We start from the raw sequence: 12,981 nt of genomic DNA, 5'->3' as shown, positions 1-12,981 counted from the left end.
GATGAGGCAGTTGTTTAGCTATACCTGTTAATACGCTAGCACCACATCATGGGTGATTGCGTAGAGAGTTTTAGTCACCTGTGTGACTTGAGTTGTTTTATGTATGTATGTATGTATGTATTTTAACATCTTTATTGGAGTATAATTGCTTTACAGTGTTGTGTTAGTTTCTGTTGTATAACAGAGTGAATCAGCTGTATGCATACGTATATCCCCATATGCATTCCCTCTTGCATCTCCCTCCCACCCTCCTTATTCCACCCCTCTAGGTGGTCACAAAGCACCAAGCTGATCTCCCTGTGCCATGCAGCTGCTGCCCACTAGCTATCTATTTTACATTTGGTAGTGTATACATGTCCATGCCACTCTCTCACTTTGTCCCAGCTTACCCTTCCCCCTCCCTGTGTCCTCAAGTCCTTTCTCTACGTCTGTGTCTTTATTCCTGTCCTGCCCCTAGGCTCATCAGAACCATTTTTTTTTTAGATTCCATATATATGTGTTAGCCTACAGTATTTGTTTTTCTCTTTCTGACTTAACTTCACTCTGTATGACAGACTCTAGGTCCATCCCTCTCACTACAAATGACTCAATTTCGTTTCTTTTTATGGCTGAGTAATATTCCATTGTATGTATGTGCCACATCTTCTTAATCCATTCATCTGTTGATGGACACTTAGGTTGCTTCCATGTCCTGGCTATTGTAAATAGAGCTGCAGTGAACATTGTGGCACATGTCTCTTTTTGAATTATGGTTTTCTCAGGATATATGCCCAGTAGTGGGATTGCTGGCTAGTATGGTAGTTCTGTTTTTAGTTTTTTAAGGAACCTCCATACTATTTGAGTTGTTTTATAGTTAAAAATGAAGTTGTTTTTGGTGCTTAACGAAACTGAGCCAGGAATTTTATGAGTTTTAAACCATTTATTTCATTTTTGATTGGCACCATCCATCATATTCTTAATAAAATGAAATAGAAATGGTGGGAGAAAGTATGATACACATTAGGTGGGTTTTTATGTTGAAATGATTGACCATGGAGAACATTGAAGGGAAAAGTTCAGCAGGGAGGTATAATAATTTCATTAGAACAGAATCATAGTAGATTGTAACCTTTTAATCATTCATAGTTTTGTTTCTGTGTCACTTCTTTTTAAAATACAGATATTCCAATGTCTGTGGGAATCATTGACACAAAGACAAATCCAAGCCAGTTAAATGCAGTTGAATTTCTGTGGGATCCTGCAAAACGCACATCTGCTTTCATTCAGGTTTGGATTCTTACATTATTAGAGTTATACTAGCGTCATTCAGGAGGCTGTGGGTGAGCTTGAATTCTTGATACGTGATATCATTTTCTTTAAATGCTTATTTATAAACTATCTTGTAATGTTTTTTATACACACACACACAACACACTCTGTTAAGTTAATCTACTAAATTCATCATTTATAGACTAACCTGTAAAGACAGTCTTAATATGTAAAGCATTATTTAAATATCACTTTTACCACTGGTAGTAACAATAATCAAAACTTCCATTCTTCTTCAGATGCATTTCTCTTGAACAAAACCTGCTGTTTTAAAGGATATGATTGAAAAAAGGGTAGTTTTAAGATTCTGTCTAGCTTTATTTAAAAATATTTTGATACTGACACTTTCAATCCCCCACAAAAGTGAGAGGATAATAATGAATCCTCTTGTGCCCATCTCCTGGCTTCGACAGTTATTAGTAGTTTCCCCTTTTTGGTTATTGGTGGAATACTGTAAAGCAACGCCTAGGCATTTCATTTCACCCATGAATACTCAGTTTGTGTCTCCTAAGACAGGGGTCCCCAACCCCTGGGCCACGGACTGTTAGTGTCCATGGCCTGTTAGGAACCAGGCTGCACAGCAGGAGGTGAGCAGCAGGCTAGCAAGCGAAGTTTCATCTGTATTTATAGCCACTCCCTGTCACCCACGTTACCACCTGAGCTCCGCCTCCTGTAGATCAGTGGCGGCATTAGATCAAAGGATCATGAACCCTACTGTGAACTGTGCACCCAAGGGATGTGAACCATACTGTGAACTGCGCATGCAAGGGATCTAGGTTACATGCTTCTTATGAGAATCTAATGCCTGATGACCTGAGGTGGAGCTGAGGCTGTGATGCTAGCGCTGGGGAGCGGCTGCAAATACAGATTATCGTTAGCAGAGAGGTTTGACTGCACAGAGACCACAATAAATCAATTGCTTGCAGACTCATATCAAAACCCTCTCAGTGAGTGGCAAGTGAAAACAAGCTCAGGGCTCCCACTTATTTTGCATTATGCTGAGTTGTATAATTATTTCATTATATATTACAATGTAATAACAATAGAAATAAAGTGCACAGTAAATGTAATGCGCTCGAATCATCCCAAAACCATCCCCACCCCACCCCCAGTCTATGGAAAAATTGTCTTCCATGAAACCGGTCCCTGGGGCCAAAAAGGTTGGGGACTGCTGTCCTAAGAGATTAGTTTTTGAAAAACAGATATGGTATTATTATATGTAAAATAAAATCAACAGTAATTCTAATAGTATGTTCAAATTTGTAAATGGTGAAATGAAAACTACTGAGTAGGTAATCTTTATATAGAAAAGGAAAATCAGTTAATTGCTGACTGGCCGAAGTAGGCTATGATTTGTGTGAACTATAGAGAATTTAGTATTTTGCATTTTCGTGGTCTTCCAAGTAGTATCACCCATCAGCTAATAATCAGTAGGGCCATGGTTCATATTAGTTGAATATTTTCTCATATTGTTCATCTGACAGGGCGACTGGTTATGTGGTGAATGAGAGCAATGGAAGAGCTGGCCTTACCTCTCAGGTTGTGTACAGTCTTGGTGCAGAAATCAGTTTTAACCTTGAGTCCTTAGAAGAGGGGGTGTGTAGCAGTCAGAAATTACCAAGGTCTTGTTAATGACACTGTGCCATGCCCTGGAGCTGTCACCATGGTGTTGTTGCAAGAGTGGGCAGAAGTGGTGGGAAAATGAATACTGCCCTCAGGATCCTCTGTGAACTGTGAAGCGTTGACAGGAGAGTTCAGATGGATGCAGGTGGAGCGAGGAGTGGGCTTGGTGGACTGTGGAAGCTCCCCAGGCGAAGGATCACGAGTTGATGACCGTAGGAACAGCAGTGAGGTGACTAGCTGGCTGGAGTTGGGGTGATGGCAGTAGAGGGCAAACAGCAGGGGCTCTGAGTAACGAGGTGATGGTTGCTGTGGATTGAGCCCCACGCAAGGCTGAGGACCGTGGGTCCAGTCTGGGGTGGGGGTAGGGGACAGACACAGGAAGCTACTGTACTGATGCGCTCATCACTGGAGCAAGTCCTGCCTTCGAGGAGGGCACTGGAATGGGGCAGAGCCCATTCCCACAAAGTTCAGGAGGGCTCAGCTGGATTTGTGAAAGGAAAGTCATACATGTTTAAAACAGTTAGAAATTCACGACAGACACCTGAGTAATATGTGGGAGTTCCTTTTAAAGGATCTTGAATTTATACCTGTGGCCCAACATCTGAAAGGGAGCAAAGTAGAAGGGTAATCAGTGGACAAGACTTTGAATCCATTTCAGCCTGACTCATTTTCTAGGTACACTGCATCAGCACAGAATTTACTCCCCGGAAGCACGGAGGTGAAAAGGGAGTGCCTTTTAGGATCCAGGTTGACACCTTTAAGCAGAATGAAAATGGAGAATACACAGATCATCTACACTCAGCTAGCTGCCAAATCAAAGTTTTTAAGGTAAGAGATGGAAACTAGGCTTTGAGGAAGTGAGGCCCAGTGTTGCTGGTAAAGGTGTTTGTCTGAAGCCTGATAGATGAAAAAGTCTACTTTGTTTTTAAGCCGAAAGGTGCAGATAGGAAACAAAAAACTGATCGAGAGAAGATGGAGAAGAGAACCGCTCATGAGAAGGAGAAGTACCAGCCGTCCTATGACACCACGGTCCTCACAGAGGTAATGCGGGCACCATTCCGGTTCTGAGGAGAAGCCGAGCTGTGCACTCTGGCACCACCTCTGAGGATGAGTTTGGCTGCAAAGGGTCTGGGAAGATTGGGTGGTAGATTGACATAATGTTCCTGGTGATATTTGTGGGGAAAATATTCTCTTTAAATTGGGGGATTTTAATAGATTCGTTTCCTGGGTGGGATCGTGGACGAAGATGCTGAAATCCCAATCAGGTCTCAGAAACAGACCTTAAAATCCTTGGAGTTGATAGAAATTATGTTGGGGCCCAGAATGTCCGATGTTTGTCACTGCTGGGGTTTTGCATCTTCCTTACCTTTGAATCCTGCTAGTCATACGTTTGTTTAATTGGACGGCAGAGGCATAAACAGGGTATTAGATCTTTCTTTGTATAATGAAAAGACATTGATCCCAATCTTTGGTGTTTGTCCAGATGAGGCTTGAGCCTATAATTGAAGATGCAGTTGAACATGAGCAGAAAAAGTCCAGCAAGCGGACTTTGCCAGCAGACTACGGTGATTCTCTGGCAAAGCGAGGCAGTGTAAGGGCTTCTGCTTCTCTTTTCATTGTGCAAGAAACCTTGTGCAGTGTTAGATATAGGACCAACTTCCACTGAAAAGTAAAGCCAAATTTGTTTTTGATGTCCTTGTCTTGATTTAATTTGCTTTTGTTTAGACTTCCTGCTTTCTGTTTGTTCCTCACTGAGGAAAATTTCCTAAATCTAACACTTTCAAACAAAGTTGACCATATTGGGTGGTTTTGGAGAGAAAACAAATGACACTCAAAAATGTGTTCCCTCCCTGTCTCCTTCCTTTCCTCCCTCCCTCTCTCTCCTTTGCACATACACTTGCTTTACGAGCACTGAAATTAATTGAAAATACTTTCTTTAGTAAAATAGTTGTTTTTGTGTAATTAAAAAAGGTTTTTGCTTTCTCGTGTGTGTAACTGATAAGAAAGTGTCACAGATATTTGGAGAAATTATGGCAGCAAGCTTGACGTTAACATACGCAGTACTTTGTGTCCCACTTCCCTGCATGGAGCGTAAGAACGTGTCTGCTTTTAAAAGCCTGATTGGCAGCACTGGTAGAAAAACAATCCTTGACTGCATTAGTGTTTCCTCCTGGCACCTGCATTGTGACCTTATGCTTCAGGCCAGCATAGGACACCTTGCTACACTCAGCCCTGGTTCCCCACTGTAGTCCAGGGGGGTTTTGGTTGAATATGAACTTTGCCAGCTTATTAAGTAGAGCAGATCTTTATTTTATAACACAGTTCTTCATCAAACAGTTGACAAAGGGTTATCTTGTTATATAAACTTAGATCAGCTATATACTAGCAGTAAATGTAAACAGAGAACATTAAATAATTTTTAAAAATAACTTATCATACATATTAATGGTTACTGTTTCATCATTGCAGTGTTTGTACTATCAAGGTGCCAGAAATGGAGTTTTCACTCTTACACATGTATCTGTAATTATCTGTAGACTATGAAAGCCACAGGCATTATCACAGGAACATTATTTCCAAATTAAAGCATTGAGTGAAAATATTTTAAATACTTCTATATGCATTTAAATAATATATCAATAAAACTGAAAATGTCCTCTCTGAGGGGCAGGGGAGCACACCATGTTGCATTTTCTTTAAGTGGGCTTTTTTGATTCAAATCAAAAGTTGTATGGAACAACTGTATACTCCTTCCCCAAAACGCCCGCCCCTCCAGTTTTATCTTTTTATTCTCCTAATTTCCCAGCTGAAGACACAAATGGTTCTTAGTAAACTTTTTTGGGGAGACACTGGTAATTCAAATCACTTTTCCCCTTTTGTTATAAACTAATTAAAAGGAATGGTTCTGATAATTTGTAAATTAAAGAAATCTGTTATAGCCTAGCGCTCATCCGAAGATGCAAGTCTAAAGTATGCAAAACGTCAGCAGTTCACTGGCCTAGGATTTCACATCTTCCAGGTGTGCATTGCTTGCTTCCCAGGGCCGCATTTGGTTTGGTTAAGATACTTCTAGGGGTGGTTAGAGGTCTTCTTGGAAACCTGTTCATTAAAAGCAAGGTACAGATGAATCCCTTAAAAAAGAAAATCCGCAGCATTTTATATATTTCTTCAAGCACCTACAAAAGAAGGCCAGCATTTCTTACAGTTCTCTGATAGTTACAATTGGCTTTCAATTGAAAGGGTATCCAGACTTACCTGTCAAAGCTACATGGCGATGTGTGAGATGGTCCTGCACTGAATAGAGGCAGCACTGTAGGTTCCCAAGAGCCACAGCACAACCAAACCCTTAGTGTCTCTGTTGGTCTTTGCATCTGAGCTGTATTTCATTGGCTCAAATCTGGGTTGCCAGTGTCTACAGTCTGCAGTGAGTCCTCATTTTCTAATCTGCCTGGGGAGGGACTTTGTTCCTAGTGTACCAAAGCTGCGACTCTACAAGTCCAGGCCAGATATCGCTGGAGCCTTGATGAATCAGTACCATTGCTTACTTTTAAAGACAGGGAAGAATGACAAGGTAGAAGAAACACTGAAAATATTCCTTGGTATGCCTGTACTCTCCTGGGTCAAGACTGTAAGAGAAACTTACGAAAAAAGCAGGTGGGAGAGTCTTGGTGTTTCATCCAGCCTGGCCATTGAGGAACTTGGAATCCATCATTTCTAAAAGTAGAGGCCTCCTAACAGGACCAGTTTTCATTGAATGCTAGTTTTCCTGTGTTCTGTGAATTGAGTCTCCTATTTATTGGGCAAGTTTTAGATGTCAAACAGCCCTGCTTTTCTACTCCTAGAAGAATCTGGATGTGTAAAAGTGAAATAGGTATGTTTATGGAGTTTCAGTAAATTTGGTGTCTTTGCTGTATCACCTGCCATGCTCACTTGGAGCTTTTGATGGCTTTATTTCCTCAAACAGCTGGCAATAATTACCAAAGCAGATCTGGGGAGACTTGATGATATTGAAAGGTCTATACGGTTTTGATGTGCGTGTTATGCCGTGTTGTAATATTTTGTATCTGGGGAGAATGGTGTAGCGGGAAGATCTTCCAAGTAGTAGAGGTGACCATGAGCATGTGACACCCGCAAGTTAGGAGACCTGCCAGGCGGCCCACAGCATCTTGGGTTCCTCAAACTGTATAAGCTGGGGAGGTACTACTTTGTAAACTGGAAAGAAAAACAAAAGACCCTAGTTTAAAAAGAATGGGCATTGTGTAAAATGTCATTTATAGTGAAATTGGTACAACATGCAGAGAGAGTTTAGCAATGCATTCCAGCCAAATTAGATTTCTTTTTTGAAAGTGGGTAATAGTTGAAACATTAAGTCTGCAGTCATTTTCCCCATTTCTGAGGGGATACCTAATGGGTAGTTGTAAAGAATGTTGAGATTATGGGATTTCTGTTTTATTTTCTTTGTACCCATGCTTTTTTTTTTTTAAATTTATTTATTTTTGGTTGCATCAGGTCTTTGTTGCTGCGCGTGGGCTTTCTCTGGTTGCGGCGAGTGGGGGCTACTCTTTGTTGCGGTGTGGGCTTCTCATTGCGGTGGCTTCTCTTGTTGTGGTGTGCGGGCCTCAGTAGTTGTGGCTTGTGGGTTCTAGAGCATAGGCTCAGTAGCTGTGGCACACGGGCTTAGTTGCTCCACGGCATGTGGGATCTTCCCGGGCCAGGGCTCGAACCCATGTCCCCTGCATTGGCAGGCGGGTTCTTAACCACTGCGCCACCAGGGAAGCCCTGTACCCATGCTGTTGATGGGTGTCAGACACGCTGTTGGAAGCTCCTGTAACCATTGGGGAGACTTGGTTTCTGAGCTCAGAGTCCTTCACACTAGTGGTCTTGACTTCACTCAAAAGAATTTTGAAAAAGAATATACTCCCTTGCACATTTTTAGGTTGACATCTGAAAGTTTTCATCATAAATTTAAATAGTTCCAAAGGATTTCAAAAAAAGGGGGGGATATATGTATACATATAGCTGATTCACTTTACAGTAGAAACTAACAAAACATTGTAAAGCAACTGTACTGCAATAAAAATTTTTTTAAATAGCCGCAAAGGAAACAATTTTCTGACATACTTGAATATCTGTATTTACAACTTAAGGTGAAGCCATCACTTTAGTTAAGTCTGAAATTTTACTCTGCTCTTCCTTCTTCATTTCATGTTTTCTCCTTCACTCCCCTTAAATAATATTGTCCAAATAGGACATACTTTCATGCCTGGAAATCTTTTAATGGTCACCTTAATTACTCTTTTACAACAAACAATATAATTTGAAATTTAATTTTTAAAATTTCCTGTGACCATGTAAGACTTAAGTCAGTCGAGGAATTTAAAACTTATTATTTTTACCAGTTTATCAAAACAACAAATCATACACATTTTGATGAAAAATTTTTAATTATAAAAATAGAAATGTTATTGGAAATGCATTTTGAATGATGAGACAGGGTAGAACATATTTAAATTCTAGATTTTTTATAGGTAAGAGAAACTTTGTTTAGATAAATTTATTTTTCTTTCAGCAGTGTCATTCAGGTCTTGGAACTCCTTCTGAGATACCTGCCAGAAATTCCAATGATCTCTCTTTGTATGATCTAATAAATTATTTCAGTGTCTGTCAGCTGACAAGATGTCCTCCTGAATTATTTTGAAAGCAAAGAATTGAAAACCCCCTGACGTAGAGAAGAATTTTAGAGTCGTGTACTTCCTTAGTGTCTACCCTGATTTCTTTGAATGGTCTTTAACTTGGCTTTTGGCAGAGCCTTACACCCCACAGCCATGGTGAGACAGGATGCCGTCTGTGTGTGAAATGGGAGGAGAGTGCTTATGAAAGGGGACCTTTGAAACCCAGGGCGTTCTCAGTCTTAGAAAGAATACCGTGGAGTGAGATGAATTCCCTCCATCCTCAGCACTTGAGGCCACCCTGGCCTATTCAGCATGTTTTGACTTTAGCTTTTTCAGTATTCCTAATTGTAATAGTTAGTGTGTCTTTGTATCTTGGCTCTATTTTTGGTCAGAATTGTGCCAAGTGCTGAAAAATATTTAAGTCCACCCTGCTCCTTCTAGAAAGTATAAACAATAAACGTAGGTAGGTAGGTAGATGGCTACAGGCAGTACCATCCACAGTTGATGTATTTTGATGTTGGGCCTGTCTCATCTTACTTGGGGATGATCATGAACCTTAGAGAGATCGGGGAAGTACATGGGTACCGGTGAGGCTGCTCCTTGGGGAAGAGGGCGAAAAGAGCACTAGGTGGGACAGATCTACTGTCCTTGTCACCACGCGATGTCAAATGTTGCTTCTGAATCCTTTCTTGCCTCTGCTGTTCTTTAAACCTCGATAGGTACCTACTGGGGAATGGATGAAGAGGGAGGTGAAAGTTCTTGAAAGCACATTGTACTTAAACACACATTTAAAACACCTGTAGAAATGTTTGCTGCTGTCGTCACCTCAGGTCCTCTCTGAGAGTAATCAGTGTCTAGACATGCACAGCAGGTAACATTTTCCCTGCCACACACCAGTCAGTTTGATGCGTTTCTGTGAGGTTGCTTGATGAATGTTAGGTGTCTTGTGTTTCACGATCTTGCATTTGGCCAGACTAGAGAGTGAATTACAAGGCTATTACTCCCATGTACTTTAGAAGCGAACTGTTAATTTATTTCTGTTTCTGTCCGCAGTGCTCTCCATGGCCCGACACCCCCACCGCCTATGTGAATAGCAGCCCTTCCACGGCGCCCACCTTCACGGCCCCGCAGCAGAGCGCTTGCAGTGTCCCGGACAGGTAGCCGGTGTGCGTGACGAGTGCCCGTGCTCCTTTATGTCCCTTCCTGTCAAGTTACGCAGCCTCTTTGTGTGTGTATCTGGGGTATGTGGTAATTACAAATAGCCTGCTGCAGGGCAAAACTGTCTTTTCTTCACCTTCCCACCTTTTTGCTCCTAGCCCCCTTGTGCCTCACACACTCACAACTGTGGAGATTATAGAAAAGGTTGCATTTTCAAGATATAGTCTTTGTGAGATAAAATCAGCATTAATGAGCTTCATGGATAGAGAAAAGGACAGTGAGTTATTAAGGTGAAACTGTGACTTGAATATGTTACAATTGAGTTTATGATAAAGTACACTTCAATGCTCACCATGTCGAACAAAGATGATTTTCTACCCTATTTCTTCTCCCTCCCAAAGACACTAATTTTTTTTTTTTAATTAAGTCTTTAAAACTTGAAGGACTTTCCATTTTAAAGACTTGCTCTGGTTTTAGAAATGGGAATGGTGGGCTCTGTTCATCCTATTTTCTGGCCTTGACTGTTAGCTGCTGGTCAGCAGTGCCCCAGGGAGATTGTCCTTCCTGGGGCTTTGCTCAGGAGCTCCTGCTGAGTAGTCAGATCAGAAGGTCCCCGCTGTTATGACATTTCTTGCTGGGAAGTAAAATTATGAAAGTTAAGACCATAAAGGAGGGAATTCCCTGGTGGTCCAGTGGTTAGGACTCAGCGCTTTCACTGCTGTGGCCCAGTTCAGTCCCTGGTCGGGGAACTAAGATCCCGCAAGCCACGGGGTGCGGGGAAAAGAAAGAAAAAAAAAAAGGAAAGGGTTCTCATTTTTGTACTCTGGTCACGCCAGCTCGGGCTGCTATAACAAACACCAGGGACTGAGTGGCTTATAAACAACAGAAATTCATTTCTCCCAGCCTGGGGGCTGAGTGTCCAGGGGCTGCATGCTGGCCGGAACGGGTTCTGGTGAGGACTCTCTCCGGGTGCAGGCTACCGGCCTGTGTACTCACCCAGCGGAGAGCAGAGGGAAGGAGGCAGACTCTTCTTACGACTCTTAACGAAGTCACTGATCCCATTCCTGGGGCTCCGTCCTCACAGCTTCTTCTAATGCTCATTACTTCCCAAAGGCTCCACCTCCTAATACTGTCCAGCACATTGGGGGTAAGGTTTCCACCTGTGGTTTTTGAGGGGACACAAACATTCAGTCTGTAGCAGGGTCTGGTGAGAAAACAAAGGAGAACATGCCTTTTCCCTGAGGCGATGGATAGACCAAGAGGCAGCTTGTTTCCATGTAGGTTATTGTGCTTCAGGGTAGGGGGACACTCCTGGACTCTGGGACCAACATGTTACCATGCAGGGGACTGAATAATCCTAGAAAATGACAACAGTTTCAGAGAGGAGCTGTGAATTCGTGTACACACAGGCTCACCAGATATTTCCCGAGAGCCCACGGTGCCCAGCACTGTTCCGGGTACTGTGATGTGAGTGAGAGAAAGCCCTGTCTGAAGGAGCTCAAGTTCCAGTGGGCAGAGGACAGTAAACAATCAACATGGTAAACCTAAGTAACTGGGGTACAGGTGCTAAGAAGGGACCAGAAAGGTGGATGCACTCCCTGAGCAGCTGTTCTCATTTTCCCCTGGAAACACAGGGTTAGTGGCACAAGTTTGTTTCTTTTGTTCTCTTGAATTTCACCCTGTTTAATCATGGATAAATATATTCATTAAAGGGATATTATTTTTATTTTGGCTTAGGATTATTATATCATTTCTTGTAGCTCATAATTAAAGTAGATTCTTTTGCAGTTATTTTCAACTGATTATCTTATTTGATTCTCATACTTTTTTCCTAAAATGAATGAGTATCTGTCATTTTCCTGGCACCCCTGGAAATCATTGGAGCCCTTCTGTGTCATGAAACGTGACTTTTTTACTAGAACAGATGTAGGAGGAGAAGGCACAAATTAAACCGTCCTCTGTGTCTTAACTATTTTGTTTGTTTGGTTTTTTTTGGTCGTACTGCGCAGCTTGTGAGGGATCTCAGTTCCACAACCAGGGGTTGAACATGGGCCATGTCAATGAAAGCGCCAAGTCCTAACCACTGGAACGCCAGGGAATTCCCTTCTGTGTCTTAATCTTATCAACATATTGACTCCTTGACCAGTTGTGCACTCTTTTTCCATAGTTACATTGCTCTGTCCCACAGTATTATTTTAAGTTCACCTAGTTTAATAGCCTTTAATGTCTTGATTAAAATATATATATCATAATAATCATTCTTTTCTTCCTTCTCCCCAGCAATTCTTCTTCCCCAAATCATCAAGGAGATGGAGTTTCACAGACCTCTAGTGAAGTAAGTATCTTTACCCTAAACTATCATGCTTGCAGGGTCCTGCATTTTGAAGCCTCTGACAGGGGTTTGAGTCATTGTTTGGGTCACTGAATAATCACACCTGTGCTCTTCGTGGGTGTTTTAAACTTTAAACCTGGAGGATTTCTGTGTTTTGTTTAAATGTTCTTTATAACATGCCAGTGACTTGGATTATTTTTTGTAAGCCTTAATAGTTTCCTCTGTTTGTGTTCATTTTCTTTGTTAATAGCAACTTCAGCCTTCAGCCACGATCCAGGAAACACAACAATGGCTGCTCAAAAACAGATTCTCTTCCTACACAAGACTGTTCTCCAATTTTTTAGGTATGTTTGTGTTTGTGTGTGCACACCCACACGTTTGTTTTTGTACTTTTATTAGCTGTAATTAAATTTTGGGGAAGTAACTGTATGTAGATTCGTAAGAAGTTGCCCAAACCTGTACAGGGAGCTCCTGTGTACCTGTACAGGGAGCTGCCCAGTGTCCCGAGTGGTAGTGTCTTGCAGACCTATGGTGCAGTATCAGAACAGGAACTCGATGCTGTTTCACCAGGTTTACATGCCCTCATTTTTGTATACATGTATATAGTTATATGCAATTTTTTTGATTTTATTAACTTTTTATTTGAAATAATTTTTGCTTTGCAGTAAGTTGCAAAAATAACACAGATATGTTCCAGTGTACCCTTCACTCAGTTTCTCACATACTTACAGTACAGTATCAAAACCAGTAAATTGACATTGGTGCTATGTGTGTATACAGTTCTGTGTCATTTTATCACATGTATAGATTGTATGCCCACCACCACCGAAGTTAGGATGCAGAATCTTGCCATCACCACAGGGATCTCCCTAATTACCCCTCCCCCAT

General features: G+C 41.6%; 1 protein-coding gene across 2 annotated transcripts in view; it reads left to right on the top strand.

The window, feature by feature from the left end:
- Nucleotides 1–12,981, top strand: part of UBP1 (upstream binding protein 1) — a 68,525-nt gene that overhangs the window by 46,244 nt on the left and 9,300 nt on the right. Inside the window, exons 6-12 of one of the 2 annotated variants that reach the window (XM_029242292.1) lie at nucleotides 1,160–1,266; nucleotides 3,607–3,759; nucleotides 3,862–3,972; nucleotides 4,415–4,522; nucleotides 9,657–9,760; nucleotides 12,042–12,096; nucleotides 12,344–12,437. In XM_029242292.1, the coding sequence (XP_029098125.1) occupies nucleotides 1,160–1,266; nucleotides 3,607–3,759; nucleotides 3,862–3,972; nucleotides 4,415–4,522; nucleotides 9,657–9,760; nucleotides 12,042–12,096; nucleotides 12,344–12,437 (732 nt within the window). The remainder of the gene's footprint in view (nucleotides 1–1,159; nucleotides 1,267–3,606; nucleotides 3,760–3,861; nucleotides 3,973–4,414; nucleotides 4,523–9,656; nucleotides 9,761–12,041; nucleotides 12,097–12,343; nucleotides 12,438–12,981) is intronic. The other variant, XM_029242293.1, reaches the window with a different exon arrangement.

Source organism: Monodon monoceros, unplaced genomic scaffold, assembly GCF_005190385.1.
Source record: "Monodon monoceros isolate NGI ecotype Baffin Bay Population unplaced genomic scaffold, NGI_Narwhal_1 Super_Scaffold_3, whole genome shotgun sequence".
Classification (NCBI taxonomy): Eukaryota; Metazoa; Chordata; class Mammalia; order Artiodactyla; family Monodontidae; genus Monodon; species Monodon monoceros.
Note: the sequence above shows the minus strand (reverse complement) of the source record. Positions and strands in the feature narration are given on the sequence as shown.